Raw genomic sequence first — 20,690 nt, forward strand, 5'->3', positions numbered from 1 at the left:
AAAATACAAATAATTCTCTATAAGGTATATATACGTGTGAATGTCAGTGGTCAAAAAGATGTGACACAATGGTAAACAGTGCGTTAATCAATAAGAAATGTTAAAGCACACATAAAGTCCTCATCCCAGATTAATGGTTGAAGAGAGGTGAAGAAATCCTAGGAGCAGATAGAGTGCACACTCACCAGAGGTGCGTTAAAATAACGCATGTAGAGAAATATAATCTGCAAGATCTCTCCAGCATCAGAGCTCTGGTCAGATCGCACTGCGTACTATCCTCTGTCTCACCGCGAAGAACAGTAGCCAGGATTCATCAAACCGTATGGGCGTCAAAGTACTCCTTAGTCCAGATAGGCACTGTGGGAGATGGTGCTCTCAAAGAGAGCCCAATAAAGGACGCCACATAGTGTGATGCTGTTTGACTCAGGTTTAATGGTCAAAAAGGTGAAACAACAAAAATTACTGACCATAGAATGTTGGCCACATATAGTGGCTAGATGTCCATAAGCTGTAGCCCCCCTATATATTAAATCCTGATGTCATCAGAGGGGGTTATCTGGGCCAGGTAAGGTTTAGAAATGGCTCCCTCTCAGGGTGGGGTAGGTCCTGGGGTTTATTGGGGTGATCCAAGTAGGTCCAGTGTTTCCCCCCTTTAAGGGATGGGTGGGTGCAGTTCATGGTGATTTAACTGGAGACTGCCTTTGGCAGTCCCCTCTGAAGACGTGCTGGTGCACGAAACGCGTAAGCAGGAGCCAATTACGCCGTGACGTCACGCCGTCAAAGCATAGTGGATCTCCGGCGGCCATGTTTACTAGTGAACGGTTAGTCCATTTCCTTATCGATCTGTCACTTTGATTTATACTTGGATGCATCCATTTTAACTAATAAATTTGATAAAACATACTACACTATGGGTATCTTATAACCTAACTCCTTTGGGGAGTACTGATTTCTCAGACGCCCAGTGCCAACCCTAAGCCTTCAGAGAGGGAGTATGCAGTTCAATCACCACGAGCTGCACCCACCCATCCCTTAAAGGGGGGAAACCCTGGAGCTACTTAGATCACCCCAATAAACCCTAGGACCTACCCCACCCTGAGAGGGAGCCATTTCTACACCTGACCTGGCCCAGATGACCCCCTCTGATGACATCAGGATTTAATATATAACGCGCATATTTACTGCGCGTCCGGTGAGTGCGCATTTCTTCTGTTTTGGATTGCACGAGCACCGACCACTATCATCAGTACTACATGGGCACGATTTGTCACCAATACGAACTATCATTTGATCACTCATTCTAAACACCATATATGCATTTTATGTGTTTTTGCATCTATTTATTATTACTAAGTTTCTAGCGCTGCACTTATATACTGTTTGTCCATGATATACGTGTTTGTTGTTATGTCTGTCAGTTTTCAGTTTGTGCACATTAAGAACAAACAATTTTATAATATAATGATTGATTAAAATTGATGTTTTAATATTTTCACTGTGTTCCCAGATCTCATCTCTTTAAGAACCTTAATATATTTAAATTTGAATGAGTTACATAGTGTAACATGTTGTAATGGAGTCTGTCCCATCGTTAATTATCTGAATATGAATGAATGGATATATATATATATTATACAATTTAAAAAATATACATAGGGAAAATGTATTTATTTATTAACCTTTAAAGGCGATCATCAGATCGCAGATGCAGTGTCAGCCTCCAGTAGACTGTCTATGTAGCTGACTGCCTGTACGGAATATCAGGAAGATCAATGAACTACCAGAGCGCTCTGTGAATGAATGACGCGGACGTGTGGGTGGAGCCACGTGCTTTTTGAATAGTGGCAGGGGGTGTGGAGAAAGGATCCCTGGCCCACTGTCACGGGGGGGGGGGGGGGGGGTGTTGATGAGTGGGTGTAGGGAGATGCAGAATGAGTGGGTGTAGGGAGATGCAGAATATGTTACCCTAGATGTGGGTGTAACATGTTCACAACGGTGAACTTATCCTTTGAAGAGAACAAAAGAAATTGAGTTATAGAACTAGTAGGCTGCAAATGAAGCCAGAGAACCTATCCTTGCATGCTTGTTGCAGATCACGATGACAGCCTCAAAGCCTTCACATATCTTAGCCTCAAAAGGTTCACTTTAAAGGCATGTCTTATTATGGCTGCAGAGGTAGGAATTTGTGTATTGCTGCTCTGCCCTGCTATACAGCATTTAAAAATACATGTGAAAATATAAAATACATAACACAAAAAGGAAATCAGGGTATTCAGTATAGATCTAATTAAGTTAAGCCAGTATTAAAAAAACAAGCAGCCAGGAGTGTCAAATTAATCACTCCATGCTGTGCTAACATTTTCCCACAGCTAATCTTGACAAACTCTAACCAGACAAGTCAGATAAAAAACAAGCAGATAAATGATTGAAAAAAAAAAAAAGTCTCATTAAATTACTTACACACATATAGACTGAGCAACAAAGCATTCTCTATGGATAGTTAAGGGTACTCAAGATCATGTTCAGTGATGGCTACTCAATAGGAAAAAAAAAATCTGACCACCATTGCCATCCCCTTTACCCATCAGTCTTATACCCCGCTCACATCGGGTGCGACTTGGCATGTGATTTGCATGCCATGCAACTTGCAAATCGTATGCCAAGTCGCACCCTATTGTCCGCAATCAGAGCGGTCAAATCAGTGCGGTTCTGACCGCACCGATTTCTAAAGTAGTAAATGTACTACTTTTGGTGCGATTTGCATAGACATCTGTGCAAGATGTCTTGCAAATCACACCTGAAATCGGCATCTCACCCGACTTTGAAATTGTGCGACTTCACTGTATGTCGCACGATTTCAAAGTCGGGTTTGATGTTGCCGGGGTTTTATACACGCTTTGTATTGTACAAGTATTTATATTTGCATATGCTGTTACCCACATTACTACATTACGACTAGAGATGAGCGAATCGAACCAGGCGAACCGGAATTCGATACGAATTTCAGGAAAAATTCGATTCGCGGCGAATCCGAATATTTGCCTACTTCGGGTGCGCGAATCGGATTTTTCCCGATCAGCCGGCAAAAGTGTCCCTGCAGAGAGCTCCGCTATTTCTGACAGTTCTCTGACAGAAGGAACACATGTACAGCGCTTGAAACATTGTATCTATTAGTTTCCATTTAGGATACAGATGTTTCAACCGCTGTACATGTGAAGAAGCTGTCAGAGAACTGTCAGAAATAGAGGAACTCTGCACGTACACTTTTTGCCGGTTTGGAATTCTTATTTTCATCCTACTTCTTCTTCTTCTTCTTCATCCTCATCCTCATCCTCAGAAGAAGAAGAAGAGGATGAGGATGAAGAAGAAGAAGAAGAAGTAGGATGAAAATAAGAATAATTCCAAGCCGGCAAAAAGTGTATGTGCAGAGTTCCTCTATTCTGCAGATACACTTAGAGGAGCTCTGCAGATACACTTTTTGCCGGCTTGGAATTAATCTTATTTTCATCCTACTTCTTCTTCTTCTTCATCCTCATCCTCAGAAGAAGAAGAAGAGGATGAGGATGAAGAAGTAGGATGAAAATAAGAATAATTCCAAGCCGGCAAAAAGTGTATGTGCAGAGTTCCTCTATTCTGCAGATACACTTAGAGGAGCTCTGCTGATACACTTAGAGGAGCTCTGCAGATACACTTTTTGCCGGCTTGGAATTAATCTTATTTTCATCCTACTTCTTCTTCTTCTTCATCCTCATCCTCAGAAGAAGAAGAAGAGGATGAGGATGAAGAAGAAGAAGAAGAAGTAGGATGAAAATAAGAATAATTCCAAGCCGGCAAAAAGTGTATGTGCAGAGTTCCTCTATTCTGCAGATACACTTAGAGGAGCTCTGCAGATACACTTAGAGGAGCTCTGCAGATACACTTTTTGCCGGCCTGGAATTAATCTTATTTTCATCCTACTTCTTCTTCTTCTTCATCCTCATCCTCAGAAGAAGAAGAAGAAGAGGATGAGGATGAAGAAGAAGAAGTAGGATGAAAATAAGAATAATTCCAAGCCGGCAAAAAGTGTATGTGCAGAGTTCCTCTATTCTGCAGATACACTTAGAGGAGCTCTGCTGATACACTTAGAGGAGCTCTGCAGATACATTTTTGCCGGCTTGGAATTAATCTTATTTTCATCCTACTTCTTCTTCTTCTTCATCCTCATCCTCAGAAGAAGAAGAAGAGGATGAGGATGAAGAAGAAGAAGAAGAAGTAGGATGAAAATAAGAATAATTCCAAGCCGGCAAAAAGTGTATCTGCAGAGCTCCTCTAAGTGTATCTGCAGAATGTCATTTATGGAAACAAATAGATACAATGTTTCAACCGCTGTATGGAGTGAATGTCCCAGAACTGTCAGAAATAGACTATTTCTGACAGTTCTGGGACATTCCCTCCATACAGCGGTTGAAACCGCTGTATGGAGTGAATGTCCCAGAACTGTCAGAAATAGACTATTTCTGACAGTTCTGGGACATTCCCTCCATACAGCGGTTGAAACATTGTATCTATTTGTTTCCATAAATGGATCCATTTATGGAAACAAATAGATACAATGTTGAAACCGCTGTATGGAGTGAATGTCCCAGAACTGTCAGAAATAGACTATTTCTGACAGTTCTGGGACATTCCCTCCATACAGCGGTTGAAACCGCTGTATGGAGTGAATGTCACAGAACTGTCAGAAATAGACAGAAACTGTCACAGAACTGTCCTCCTTCTCATCCTTCTCCTTCTTCTCATCCTTCTTCTCATCCTTCTCCTTCTTCTCATCCTTCTCCTCCTCCTTCTCCTCATCCTTCTCCTTCTTCTCATCCTTCTCCTTCTTCTCATCCTTCTCCTTCTCCTTCTTCTCATCCTTCTCCTTCTCCTTCCTCATCTCCAAGGGCATTTAAATTAAAGGTACAGTGTTCTGCACTAATTTAAAGGCTCTCTGAAGCCTAGAAACCCTTTTTATAAGTTAACTTCGTAGCGAATTAATTCGCATCGAATCGAATTTCTTCCTGGAATTCGCCGAATCAGCCGAATCGAATTTTTGAAAAATTCGCTCATCTCTAATTACGACAAAGGTGGTGCTGCACTAATCCTAAATAAAGTAAAGACAAACTATATATATATATTTTTTAAATTTATTTCAGGTACTTATATAGCGCCGTCAATTTACACAGCACTTTACATATATATATTGTACATTCACATCAGTCCCTAGCCCTCAAGGAGTGTACAATCTAAGGTCCCTAACTCAAATTCATACATAAACATACCAGGGCCAATTTAGACAGGATCCAATTAACCTAACAGCGTGTCTTTGGAGTGTGGGAGGAAACCGGAGTACCTGGAGGAAACCCACGCAGACACAGGGAGAACATGCAAACTCCAGGCAGGTGGTGCCGTGGTTGGGATTCAAACCAACTACCCTAGTGCTGCCAGGCAGAAGAGCTAACCATTTAGCCACTGTGCTGTCCAAACTATATATCACTCATCAACAAAAAAGAATGAAATGAAAAAATGAAGAAGGATGTGTCCACAGATCTGTAGTCATGAATAAAATATCAACATATACAATCCAAGTAAACACAACCCAACTAAAAAATGGTGAACACACAAAGAAAACAGGTGCTGCACTACCCCAGTAAAAACAGTGAGCAGATCTAAAACATACTATGAGAAAAAACACAAGTGAATATTGAAAACCTATGCAAGTAAGAACGTAGCAGCAAAAACGTGATCATAAAAAATACCACTTTTTCATTTAATTCTTTTTTGTTGATTAGTAATATATAGTTTGTCTTCACTTTATTTAGGATTAGAGCAGCACCACCTTTGTCGTGCTGTTTTCTCACTATCTGGTTTATAGTTTGGTGCTAGTAGCCATTCCTGGTTTTGAGGATAGATTCATTCATTTTGGGGTTTAGTGGCAGCGCAGGAGGTTTCTGTGTTCACATTACTACATTCATCTCTTCAAAGAAGTAAAACAGATTTGGCTTAATACAGTTTTCAGGTAATAGCAATCATGAAGTGCACCTTATGCTTGCAAGTGACTGTTTTAGGACCTGTTCAACTACAACATTGTGCTCCACTGTTTTGGTGTGTTGAGTTAGGGGATCCATTCAAATGCACCAAAATTCATTGCCAGTTGAAATGTTTTGTCAGCGCACTGCACAGCAGTGCATGCTGCTGTGTGTTATGGTTAGGGTTGCCATCTCATCCCTTAAGGCTCCGTTCACACAAATGCATTTTTTAGTGCTTTTTGCTTTTGCAGAAACGCACTACAGTCCATTTAACAGGGTTTCCTATGGAACATGTTCACATCTATGTTTTTTTGAGCTGCTGCTTTTTTGGAAAGGGTCAGGGACTTTTTAAAAAGCAAAAAGCAGCGTTTTGCTACAATTGAGTTCAATGGAAAAGCTGCTGAAATGCATGGTAGTGCGTTTCTGCCATATTTTGCATTGTTATTCTGCCCAGCAACAAAAAAAATTCCACTTTAACAAAACAAAAAAAAAAGCTTAACAAAAACACAAAACGTGGTAAAAACGCAACAAAAATGCATGTAGAAAAAAACTGCAAAACGAACTGCAAAAAGCACTGCAAAACGGACAAAAAGCAAACTGCATAGGTGTAAACGGAGACGGCAGTGTTTATTGCTAGCGGCTATAACAGCTGCTAGCAATATTCGCATGTAAAATTCGGCAGGCTGGTTGTACTCAAGTTGATCAATCAACTTGGGTACATTCATGGTTTAAAGCTTATCTGGTTCCTGCTGAAACAGGCGAGATTCTAACCCTCTATGGCCGGCTTATGGCAGTACACATGGATTCGACATTTGCCCTAATCAGGATTAAGCCCCACCCCCTCCTTGCATTATGCTCTACCCTTCAAATGCAAACAGAGAACTTCTATGACTACAGGCTTTGCCTGTGTGGCTGTAACTAACAGATGTACTCAGCTCAGCACTCTATTAGAACTACGTAGCTGAATCTGACAGGCAAACTTAAAATCTATAAATTAATTGTCTAATGCAGAATCATTAGCACAGTTTAATGCAACAAAAAAAATCTGTGAAATATAATACTTTCGAACAGAATTCCATTCCAGAAGCAGCAGAGAACTTCTGTATATGTGACAGAGCTTTGATAAACAACTGAATCCTGTCCGTGATACTTTTTTTTATTTGCACTAATACTGCTACAATCACCTCAAGCATGACTGAGCCTTGGAATCCTCTATTTTTCTAGCCTTACAGGGGACTGCTTCTGATTAATGGATTACATTAATGGACTAGCAACAGGAAGAACTGTTCCACAGAGACATTGTGCAATGGATGAAAAAGTGGACCTGTGCAAAATTGCAGCTGCAGAATTTGAAAGTTGTGTACTATACCCAACTGACTAGTCACACTATTTTATTTTATTTTTTTAATTATATCTTTTATTACAATTTATTTTATATAATACATAAAACAACATATCTTTTATCACAACAAATACAACCATAGTACTATACCCAACTGACTAGTCGCACTATTTTAATTAATTTTTTTAAATTATATTCTTTTATTAAATTTTTATTTATACAATACATAAAACAACCACAACAAATACAACCACATTAACCCCCCCCCCCCCCGTACTCATACCCCTGTCCAATTGAATCTTGCCATCTCTTTCTCTTCCTGTTTGTCAGCCCATATCTGTAAACTTATTTTCTATAATCTAGTTAACTAGTTCAACCAACTTAATTCTCCGACTCTGCTACCAGGGCCCCCCTCATCTTTAGATATTTTTCGGATGTTTTAAATTCATACCACCTACTCCATTCTTTTCTACGTTTTTCCATTTTATCTTCCTCTATATGGCGTAACTCCTCCATCCTATTAATATAGTCAATTTTATCCATCCAGTCCATTATTGGAGGATCCTGGACCTGCCAAAACTTAGGAAATCAAACTCTTTGCCACACTAATCAGATGGTATAATATACTATTTTTATATTGCTTCACTGACATCTCAGTCTTATAAAAAAAAAAAAAATACCCACGGGTCTTTCTAAATAGAGATCTCCCAGATCTCCTGTATATATTGGATTATATCTTGCCAAAACACCTGTATTTGTGGACAATTCCACCATATGTGGACCATTGTCCCTATTTCCCCACATCCCCTCCAGCAAAATGGTGATATTTCTCCTTGTTGTTTGTGTGCCACACTCGGGTGTACAATACCATCTAGACCAGGGGTGGGCAAACTTTTTCACTTGAGGGCCGCAATGGGTTCATATATTGGACCCGGGGGCCGGACCAAGAGTAGATGAATGATGTGTATGTGTCATCCATAGTAAGTATAGTAATATTCCCCCATAGTAAGCATAGTAATTAATCCCCCATATAGTAATTAATCCCCCCTATAGTAATTCATCCCCCCTATAGTAATTCATCCCCCATATAGTAATTCACCCCCCATATAGTAATTCACCCCCCATATAGTAATTCATCCCCCATATAGCAATTCATCCCCCATTTAGCAATTCATCCCCCATTTAGCAATTCATCCCCCCTATAGTAATTCATCCCCCATAGTAATTCATCCCCCATATAGTAATTCATCCCCCATAGTAATACATCCCCCATAGTAATTCATCCCCCATAGTAATTCATCCCCCCTATAGTAATTCATCCCCCCTATAGTAATTCATCCCCCCCATAGTAATTCATCCCCCATAGTAATTCATCCCCCATATAGTAATTCATCCCCCATAGTAATTCATCCCCCATATAGTAATTCATCCCCCCTATAGTAATTCATCCCCCATATAGTAATTCATCCCCCATAGTAATTCATCCCCCATATAGTAATTCATCCCCCATAGTAATTCATCCCCCATATAGTAATTCATCCCCCATAGTAAATCATCCCCCATAGTAATTCATCCCCCATATAGTAATTCATCCCCCATAGTAATTCATCCCCCATATAGTAATTCATCCCCCATAGTAATGCATCCCCCATATAGTAATTCATCCCCCATAGTAATTCATCCCCCATATAGTAATTCATCCCCCATAGTAACTCATCCCCCATAGTAATATATCCCCCATATAGTAATTCATCCCCCCTATAGTAATTCATCCCCCATAGTAATTCATCCCCCATAGTAATTCACCCCCCCATATAGTAATTCATCCCCCATATAGTAATTCATCCCCCATAGTAATTCATCCCCCATAGTAATTCATCCCCCATATAGTAATTCATCCTCCATATAGTAATTCATCCCCCATATAGTAATTCATCCGCCATTTAGTAATTCATCCGCCATATAGTAATTCATCCCCCATAGTAATTCATCCCCCATATAGTAATTCATCCCCCATATAGTAATTCATCCCCCATATAGTAATTCATCCCCCATAGTAATTCATCCCCCATATAGTAATTCATCCCCCATATAGTAATTCATCCCCCATAGTAATTCATCCCCCCTATAGTAATTCATCCCCCCTATAGTAATTCATCCCCCCTATAGTAATTCATCCCCCATATAGTAATTCATCCCCCATAGTAATTCATCCCCCATAGTAATTCATCCCCCATATAGTAATTCATTCCCCATATTAAGTCCCCAAGTCCCCACTGTGTCAATTCACTTACCTTTGCTCCGCACGTTCCTCTCGCCGTGTTCCCGCACCGTTCCGGTGTAGCATGAAAATCTGTCTCCTATGAGGATCTGTCCCCCTCAGCGTATCTGCGCATGTGCCAGTTTCAGGCATTAGCAGCCGATCGGCGATCTCCGGCACATGCGCAGATACGTCGAGGGGGACAGATCCTCATAGGAGACAGATTTTCATGCTACACCGGTCTTCAGAGCGGACTGTGAGAGGAGCCTAGCGGGAGCCTAGCTCCGCGGGCCGGATTAAAAGGTCCGCTGGGCCGTATACGGCCCGCGGGCCGTAGTTTGCCCATTGCTGATCTAGACAAACATTTATAATTCATTTCAACTGTAGTCATTTTCATCACACCGTGCATTAACCTAAACATTTTAATCTTCTGTTGATCATTTATTTTTGTACCAAATTCTCTTTCCCATTTATCCAGGAACGATGGAGGATCAGCTCCCATCAGTTCACTTAGGATCTTATAAATCCTAGAGGTTATATGTTTACACACTGTCTTGGAACTCAACATTATTTTCAGAAGGAAGCACATCTTGAGACAAAATGTCCAAATTGACAATATCTCAATTCATCGAATACTAAAAATAAATCCTTTTTCACTCATTAATTCCTGAAAAGTGCATAACTTCCCTCTGTCCACCAAAGGCAAAAATAGTGACTTATACTTCCACCCTATAGATTTGTGCAAACCATCCCAAATTCTCAACACCCTCAATTCTTCCATATTCTCATTCCTCGTAATTACGGAAGCGGACAATCACATCTCTTGGAAATTCTGACATGATTCCTGGTGGGCGTCTAACTCTATGCACTCTCTCAATTTTTAGAGGATCTGTGTCTGATCTTCCTAACAGGTGGTTAAATACACTTTTTATTTTTTTCCTGCAAGTCCTCTTTTCTTGTATCAAATATTGAAGGAGTGAGAGGTGGAGAAAAAAATGTCTCTCCATACCCTTGTAACTATGGTTTTACTGGTACCACACCCCTAAAGAGAATTATGTTGAAAAAGACCCTAACCATAATAGTAAACATAAATTAAACAAAAATGTAAGGACAGTATGTAAAATTGAACACCTTTTATTAGGTTAAATAACAACTAACAGGTGGAGCATGATCATCAGACATATACATAGAAAAACATAAAATAGAGTACTATTGCTGTAGGAATTTGTGTTTTGTTCCCTGAAGAAGCAGGCTCTGTCCCGCGAAACACGTTTGAATCTTTAAACAAAGTACCTACTCATGGTGTCAAGTGAAAACCACATCTACATGGTTATCAACACCTATGATACTATATGTTTAGGTGTTCTATACCAGTTCAAATACAATTACTTGTTTCCATTGTTAGCCATGTGTCACGATCGCGGCGTCAGACCCCAGACCTTCTCACCAAACTCGTGACCGATGGACTAGCCGATCTAAAACCGTGATGTCACATGCGTAACAATGCCACACCCAGCATGATTTTCCAGCTAATTGGACCAAAATCAATGTACCGGCAGCCTGAGCGATTGTTACTGGGTCAGTTTAATTATGCAATTAACCCTTCACACTGCCACCACCTCCTTTTAGTACAGAGAAAGAGGAAACTCGGCAATCTCAGCAATAACACTATAATGGTTGAAGGTAATCGTCTGCATAACACGGTTCTACAGAGGGTTAAACAAACACAGTAGCGTTCTCTTTAGAGGCAGGAATTCGTAAACTGCAAAAAAAGGGCTATAGAAACAGTTCAACACTTTCAGAAGGGAAGATTTATTACTAAAAGGTCAAACGGGTGCAATAAAAATATTTACAGAAAAGAGGTAACTAAGATATATATATATAAACATACAGAGACCAACAGCACAGCAAAGAGATATCAGAGAGAGGTGAAAGGGTTAAGGTACCTGCCAAAGTCCTGGGTTAGCAGATCCAAGTTTCAGAGCAAAAGAGCATGGGTCTCCCCAGGTGGTATTGATGTTAAAATGGGAGACGTCTTCAACTCAGCTCTCTTAGGCCTGGCAGCTTATTTTGTAGTTCCCCAGCAGGAGGTGTCTCTGAAGTCAAGGATCAATACCCCGTTTAGGCGTGTAGGTATGGGCGGATACCTCAACTAGAGCCAAAATCTCCCTTAACTCATATTTTAGCCCATAACTTTCCATCTGCACAAGTGACATTCCACCCGCGGGTAGATTATTATGCAGACACGTCTGAGGATTGATTAGATATGAATTATGAAATTATACACTCAACGGTTCACGAGATCTATTTTTAGGCTTTCCTATGTATTCGAGACAATGCGAGTGACCTACCAAACTGTTCGCCTTCTCGTGGCCAATCTGACAATATGTCCGGTTTTTATGTAAATCTCTCATATTCCAAGATATGAGACATAGGGGAAAACTGGATTTGAACAAGTGTTAGCTGGTCCCGCTTTCCTTGGAATGTCTTGAACTCTGGGGAAAGCTTGCCTTATCTTATACGAGGTGTTACATTTTACAGGTTCTTCGGACAGCTAGGCCCCAGCTCCCTTGGGGACTTTATAGCTCCTAGCCCCCTACTGGGCCCTGGCCTCCTGTGAAACTCCTACACACATACACACTGGCCAAATGTCGCTGGGACTGTCAGAAAGGGAGGGGAAGAATGAGGGGGAAATATGTTGTCAGGATGGTTAACCCCTTTGCCAAGATAGAGGTTCTTAACAAAATGGAGGACTGCGTCAGTCTCTGGATATATACTGTTACACCATGTACCATCATGTCTATCACTGTTTACAGCTTAGCCTTTATGTCCTAAGGCTATAGCTGTTGTTTTTTTACCGGCTGATGCCAGTGACGCTGTTTGCGTCTAGGACATCAGCAACAATTACTGTGGCCAGGTCTCATTTTTTGTATTCGATTTTATGTTATTCTATATATGTCTGATGATCATGCTCCACCTGTTGATGGTTTTTTAACCTAATAAAAAGGTGTTTAATTTTACATACTGTCCTTACATTTTTGTTTAACTCCTTCACGCCTAAGGGTAAAACAAATCTAAGCACAATTTTGCAACATTGACATGTGTTAGTAAAACCGTACATATCATCACAACTACTTTATACATCCAGGTGAATTATACCTTGTTTTTTTCAGGACAAATTGGGCTTTCATTTGGTGGTAAATGGTAATGGATATCTCCTGATTTTTTTTATTATCAAAGGAAAACTGTCCCAAAATAGTAAAAAAATTATTTAGCTGTGTGTTTCTTGTTATTGCCATAACCTACCACCAAAGAACAACCCAAAATAAATTATCCAGCTCTTGATGATTGCAGCGATACCATATATGTGTACGTTATTTGTTGTTTGTACCTGTAGTACAGCCCAGAAACAATTGTGCACATTTGTTTTGGTCTTTTTTTTTTTTACCTAAAACACACTGACACCAATTTGTTTTTGACCCTGATCCAAACACTAACCCTGGCACTGAAATAGATCAAACCTTGATCTAGGCATTTAATATTTCTTTATTTATTTTATTATTTTTATTTTTTTTTTACAAAATTTTTTCCCCCCTCTATGCCAGGAGTTAGAGAGATACAATGTATCTCTCTCCTCCATTCATAGAGAGAGAAAAAAAACAAAGGGGCTGGGTTGTACAGCGACTGATCACTGTGATAGCCAGTCAGAGGCTATCACAGCGATCAAAGTCCCCGCGGTCTTTGTGCTGGGAGTGCGTCATGTATCGCGCTCCCAGCACAAAGACAGGTACGCAAATATGTGGCCCCAAGGAAAAAAGCCCAATTCTGTGAGGCCGCATATTTACGTCAGCGTCAAGGGGTTAATTTATGTTTATTGTTAAGATTTGGTACCTCTAAAGCCCCCCTAGTTTTCTTGGTTAGGGTCTTTTTTAACACTCTTCGCTTGTATCCTCTGGTAGGCCCCGGATCCTCAGATTATTTCTCCTTTGTCTATTTTCTTGGTCCTCTAGTTTATATGATAACTTCCTCTGTTCCTTTTTCATCTCATCTACTCACATTTTCAATTTAACAATCTGCTGAACCTGGGCCTCCATTTTCCCTTCTACTTATTCAACTCTTGATAACATTCGACCTAGGTCTTTATGAATCACTGTCATTTCATTTTTTATGGAGCATTCCAGTTTTGCAAACGTTTCCACTATCTAATTTTTAGTAGGAATCTGTGATAACGCTCCCTGTTGATCCGTCACGTTTTGTTTTAACATACTTTCATTGTTTATGGATTCATTTGGCAGATTTCCCTCCCGGATTCCCAATGACAGTCTAGATTGTTCTCCATCCGACTTCCTATTTCTCTCCTTTTGATTCTCAGGACCTTGTATCTCAGGACTTTTTTCTTGTATTGGCATATATTTCTTAATTGTACTTGTATTTGCATTCAACTATGGGGTCTTTACCCCTCCTCCCTTACTAACTCTACTCCTCATGTTAATTGAACTTGTCCGCGAGTGCCGTATTCGCCACTCGCATACGAAGAAGAAAAATATATATTGCTCTTGTAAAAAGGACCCTCCTCCTAGTTGTTCCTTATCATATGTACAGTTCTGGATAGATTTGCTCAGATATGTTATATTATCACCTTCCTTTGAGTACACTTTCCTTGCCCTTCTGAGATCACCCAGTGCCGCCTCCTTCTAAACGGCCAGACCCTTCTCACAGATGTTAAATCTCCTGTAATAGCAATAAAGTAATATTGATATAAATATTTAGCCGTTGTCCACGGCAACTCATCATATCCATCCAAGCATGGCTCTCTGGCTCCTTGTGAGGCAGCCTGGGTGGGAGGTGATTCAGTTCAACAAGTCCCAAAATCCTGTGTTGGCGGGTGTCTCAGGGTCACTGTTCATAAGATGGAAGTCCACCTGCAGACCCTTCAAGGATCCCTCCAGGGTTTGTCCTCTATTGGGATTCTGTCACTGATCCCTTCAGGAGCTCCAGGGATCAGTGTACCAGGCTGGGCTGTTCTGTGCAGTACAGAGCTGCTTCTCCAGGGGTCCCGTCCATACAGTTACTCTCTGCCTATCCTCAGCCTGGAGAGCTGGACAGCTTCTCTCCGATGCAGGAAGTCCCGGCGTCCTGTCCCCTCCACTTCCGGCAGGCATCCCTGGCGTCCTCCTCCACATGGGTACCTGTGGGCGTCTGACCCTCCTCCCTCCAACCGCTGCCTCACCTAGAGAAGAGAGCCAGTCTTCCTCACTCTGCTCCTGTCTGCCCGGCTCCAGGTAAGAAGGCAGACCAGATGGGCTGACGGTGAGATGTCAGAGGGATGTCAATGCGATATCCACCTATCGGTCTAGCAGTTTCTCACCGCCGGCGTCCAGAGCGCCTCTGCCTCACAAGCTCACAGCGCCATGTTCAGGCCCCTCCCCCCATCCCGTCTCACACTATTTTAAAAACACTTTTGACTAAGATTGTGTTTACAATAAAAAAAAATCTGGCATAACCAAGGAACAGAGGGTTGTTGATTAGACAAAAACAACTTAACAGGTAATAAATGCATGCAACAGATTGGTAGCATACTTCACTGTTGCATCCTGTAAGTGCCACAGGAAAGTCCTGAGAAATCAGACAAGCGCTAAGTGGTTCAAATTATATTTGGACTAAACTGAATGTCCTACAGCTTTGAGGGTTCACAAGTAAAGTCATGATTTGATAAGGTTCACATAAAATACACTCAAGTCAGTCACTAAAGAAAATAGATCAAAGTAATACTAAAGGTTCTGATTTAAAAAAAAAAAATTACAAATATGTTATACTTACCTGCTCTGTGCAAGGGCTTTGCACAGAGCAGCACTGATCCTTCTTATCTCAGTTCCCCACCAGAGTACCTGGCTCCTTCCCCCCTCTGAGTGCCCCTGAACAAGATGCTTACTCTGGGGGCACACTTACATGCTCGTACCCAAGCTGCCTGTGTGTACGTAAAACACACAGAACGCGTCTCGGCCCCGCCCCCCACTCCTTCCTTACTGGCTGTGATTGACAACAGCGGGAAAGACCCGGGAGAGCTGCAGCTCTCAAGCCCATCGCTAAGTATTTGGGGCGCTGCACACAGGTTTATCATCTTCATGCATAGGATGCCTGAAGGTAAAAAACCTTCAGCCTTTGAAACCACTTTAAAATAAAGGAAAACATAAAAAAAAGTCCCAAAATGCAACCCACATTAACTGTAGGACAGTTGGTACAACAGCACAGGGTGCACACTAAAGAGACAAAGAAAGTAGAGAAACACCGCATACTCACCACCAGAAATTCAAGGACTCCCATCCATCACAAATGAAAGGGAAAGCGCATGCTGCATACACAACTTAAACATTATGCACACAATGGTATGGAAAACATACCTGAGGTGACTAAGCAGAGGCTGCAGTCTTTCATCTGATTGCACTACTGGAAGAGATCGAGCTGACAACTGAAAGAAAAAGAGCAACATTATGAAACAATGGCCTTTGAAATATGTTCATACGGAAGAAACAACAACGGGACTATACATTAAATAGGAAGTTATAAAATGTTTTTTGTGTTTATAAATGGATTTTCCTATACCTCTGTAGCAGTGTATTATATTACATAATTAATTTAAAACATCAGGCAAACCAATTCACAGTTTAAAAGCACATGTGAGCACCTATCTGCAGAAGAATTTCCAATTCTGTCGTGTCACAGCTGAAACCAGGGCAGATACGTGTATTTCTGCTAGCTGTATTAGGGTCTTAACACGTGGATTGAACTATTTGACATTGACTGACACCTGTATTCTACATTTTATTAACCACTGTAATAAAGGGTCTGTCCATCCAAAACAGGTATTTCAGTTTCTGGCAGAGGATGACAGTTTCCCTCTCTTGCTGGAAAGGCTCTATTTGGGAGCTGCTGTGTTTGAGTTCCCTCATCTGCAGGTCTACTATAGACATTAGAAGGGATCCCACTCTCCCTACTTGATTTTTTTGGTCTATTACTGATATGGAGATGAGAAGGAGCTAGAACACACAAAAGGTGGACAAGAAGACCCAAAACTTGCATATGGACAAGAGTTCATATGTGAATTTGAAGACAAGTCAGAAGTCCAGCGCTGACACACCCATCTCTACCTATAAGCAAAATATTACTACTTGATGGATTGACTTTTAAAATCATATTAATATTATACAGGAATTAGATAGTGCCAACAGTTTATGCAGCACTTTACAATCTAAATGGAGACAATTACAACACATTAAAATACCAGATAGTTAAGAGAGCCTTGAACATAAGAACCTACAATCTAATTGGGTGAAGCAATTGGGACAAAAGGTTATAACTGTGGGGGATGAGCTGATGGAAGAGTCAACGTTTCAGCTGTTAGTTGGAGGCGCAACAGGCTTCCATGAAGAGATGCGGTTTCAGGGATTGCCTAAAGGTGGCCTAAGTAGTAGATAGCCAGACAGATTGAAGTAGAGAGTTCCAGAGGATGAGAGAGGCTCTGGAGAATTCCTGGAGATGAGCATGGGAGAAGACGAGAGCACTAGAGAGCAGGTGGTCTTGGAGGGAGCGGAGAGGATGGTTTGGGTGATATTTTAAGACAAGATTGGTGATGTAGCTGGGGGCGTTGTGGATGACTTTGTATGTTGTTAATACTTTGTATTTAATTTGTTGGGCAATCGGAAGCCAGTGGAGGACTGGCAGAGAGGGGTGGTAGTAGTATTATTATGGTGCTTATATAGCACTGTCAATTTACACATTTACACAGCGCTCTACACATATATGGCACATTCCCATCAGTCCCTGCCCTCAAGGAGCTTACAATCTAAGGTCCCTAACTCACATTCAAAAATACACATACTAGGGCCAATTTAGACAGGAGCCAATTAACCTAACAGCATATCTTTGGAGTGTGGGAGGAAACTGGAGTCTCTGGAGAGTGATAATAACTGACAAACAACAAAAAAGAAAAATTCCCAGCTCTAACTTGCCAGCCAGTCTGAAAACAAACCGAATTTACCTGTCTAACATTATGCGTTAAAAACGGGTTTAGTTAGCACACATTTGCAAATACATGCGCAAGTTACAGATCCTCGTCACATCACCCCAGTATTCTGTAGTTCCTAACTCTCCAATTATTATATTAAATATAATATTATAATCTTCTATGTTGTTGTTTGACATGCGTCACCCTTCCATGTGCTCCTTGTTGTTAAGGCCAGTTATAGACTGGGGCAGTGGCCATTTTTTGTACTGTTATAATAACCAACAACCCTAACTAGAGTTTTTACAGTAAAACAACTGGCTCTAAAAACTCATGTAGCAGCTATCTGGCAAACCTTTTTGCCCTTACATCCTGAAAACCATAAAAATAAGAACACAAACATATGCAGGGATGTGGAAATGTTTTAAAAAACTACTTGTCCAAGGGACTAAATCGGGGTCCCAAACTACTTGTCCCTTATGACAATCTACTTTCCTTATAAGAATTATTTTTTTAACCAAAACCGTATGTAAATAAGGTCTTTATTTTTATACTATTACTGAATGATAGTTTTATCACTAGGGATTTTAAATCATGAAATTACTTTGCAAGGATGGAAAATATGAAAGGCTGATGTTTTTTTTTTTATTAGGCAGTAATATGAGGAGGTGATATTAGGAATGTCTGGGGCTTTTAAAAACAATAAAGGGGCTTTATGGCGACCTAAATTTTTTATATATTTAACATTGCACTGTTTATCTCTTCCTCCCCTCCCTGCCTGTCTCCAGCACCACACCCAGGGACATCAAAATCCCCATCTTTACTCCTATATATCAGAGTCCCTGCTTACATCAGACCCTGGCGGAGTGCCCCCTTTAGTCAGAGCTCAGCGGAGTGCCCCCTTCAGTCAGAGCTCAGCGGAGTGCCCCCTTCAGTCAGAGCTCAGCTGCTAACTGAACATGAAATGGTTGAGTGTGAAGCTCCTGGAAGAACAGGGAGGGGGGAGTTAGATAAGCAGAGAAAGGAAGGAGGTGGGGCAAGCTCCGTGATAGAGCAGAAATCGCTCATCAGAGGGTGCTCTCTGCAGGCTCAGACATTGGCAATCATACAGCCGGATGGATCTTCAAAGCTCCCGCCCACAGGGCAGTTACGGAGGAGAGGGGCGGGAAGAGGTGGAGCAAAATGTAATCTCTCTCCTCTCCCATCTATGCGGGGAGGGAGGGGGGAAGTGTGTTGTGTGATCAAGTGTCAGACACTGAGCGTGCAGCCTGTCCGTCCCCGAGTTTATCAATTGTTTTCTTAAGCAAGGCCTGCTGCTTGCCTGCAGCAGGGCTAAATGTAAGGAAAAACAGCCTGCCCAGCAAAAGGATTTGCACATCCCTGAATTATGCCCAAGCTAGTCTGTTCAATTCAGAATTCACCAATGGATAAGCGAAATTAAAAAGCTATCATTACTGCTTCTGTATCAGTGTATTTAAACAGACCTTAAATGACAAAGATACTTTAACACTTTAAAAAGCTCTGGAATGGGTAAATAAAAAAAATAACAGATGAAAAGCCTGCCCTGCCCACTCCAAGCTGTCAATTTCAACTCTTCACTAAGAAAAGCGATAGCAAATGGCAGCCCAAACTGGGGGTCACGTGACATCTGTAGCCTCAATTTTCCCCATCCTGGAGCTGCATGTTGATTCCTACCAGTCTGAAGTTTTATAAGATTTCAAAGACATTGAAAGAAATGTGAAACAAGTAAGTTTATTCTCCATGCTATGGAAAATGAAATAAGCCAGACAACACTAAGTATGGAATAAAAAATCTGTGGACAAACCAGCTGCACAAGCAAATGTTCAGTTCATTAAAAATATATTTTTCATTGAATTGATAAACATGAAGTACTCTAATTCTTCTACACCCAAACAGCAGCTATGTAATTTTGCTGCACCAAATAATGAGAAACACATGCAAATATATTCATCCAAGATTCCAGTATTTACCTAGATAATGTACTGTACACTAACAAGACTTATAAAGGATAACAAGAGGCTCACAAGATATTAGTACTTGGTCCCAGAGAATACACATATATAGCAAGCCCACATTTACTATACCAAACGAGTTCTCTCCTGTGCACCAAGTATGATAGCAAGTGGAAAGTCAAATTCATTAGGACTTTTCATGGTTGAGAGGCAGCCCAGATGATTTACAGAAAACACTTTCCTAAACACCATGTACTGTCAAGGAAAATTAATTTTACTTATTAAGACTGCTGTAAAGGAACTCATTTTTTTTCAAGTATCATTAGATTCACTATTCTTACCATATTTAGAACTATCATTTAGTAGAAGTATAAACACGTTATGCACAGTTATTAACTACTATTTCTGCTAAAGCCATGTTCATGGCATTCTTTTGACCAAGAATGTTACTGGGACAGAAAGTCAGGGGAAACCAGCAGCAATGATGACCTAAAAAAAGTTGTCACCATTCCCCACTCTATGCAAAACTTAAAATTAAAACTAGTGGTGCACTGAAATGAAAATTAAGGTGCCAAAACCGAAAATGCAGGATACACTTGGCCAAAAACCAAAAATGAAAGACAGTTTTGAAAAATTTTTTAGTCTAGGTTAACACCTAGTGCAGAAATGCACTACAGTCCATTTAACGTGATTTTCTGTGGTACACGTTCACATCTCCATGTTTTCACCCACTGTGTGTTTTGGAAAGGGTCAGGGACTTTTATAAACGCAAAATGTTGCATTTTGGTTGAATAGACTTCAATGGAGACGCTGCAGAAATGCATGCAGTCAATGTTTGATGCGTTTTAATCTGCCCAGCAAAAAGCTGGCAAAAAAGCACTGCACAGGTGTGAACCTAGCCTTAATTAATGTGACTTGCATTTTTGCACTGAAGTCTATAGGATGTGATTTTGCTTTGAAGTCTATGGGACGTGATTTTGCATTGAAGTCTATGGGGGGCATTTTTCCCATTCAAGTCAATGGGACGCAATTTTGCATTGAAGCCGCTACGGGGCGTTTTTGCATT

At 40.8% G+C, this 20,690-nt stretch overlaps 1 protein-coding gene across 1 annotated transcript in view; it reads right to left on the minus strand.

Annotated features, from left to right (window-relative positions):
* The window catches only part of PRIM2 (DNA primase subunit 2), a 164,024-nt gene that overhangs the window by 58,497 nt on the left and 84,837 nt on the right, over nt 1-20,690 (minus strand). Inside the window, exon 8 of the mRNA XM_089694116.1 lies at nt 16,051-16,118. Coding sequence (XP_089550242.1) covers nt 16,051-16,118 — 68 coding nt within the window. The remainder of the gene's footprint in view (nt 1-16,050; nt 16,119-20,690) is intronic.

The sequence above is a fragment of the Staurois parvus genome, unplaced genomic scaffold (genome assembly GCF_062004578.1).
Source record: "Staurois parvus isolate SC_StPar_1 unplaced genomic scaffold, SC_StPar_1.0 ptg000652l, whole genome shotgun sequence".
Lineage (NCBI taxonomy): Eukaryota > Metazoa > Chordata > Amphibia > Anura > Ranidae > Staurois > Staurois parvus.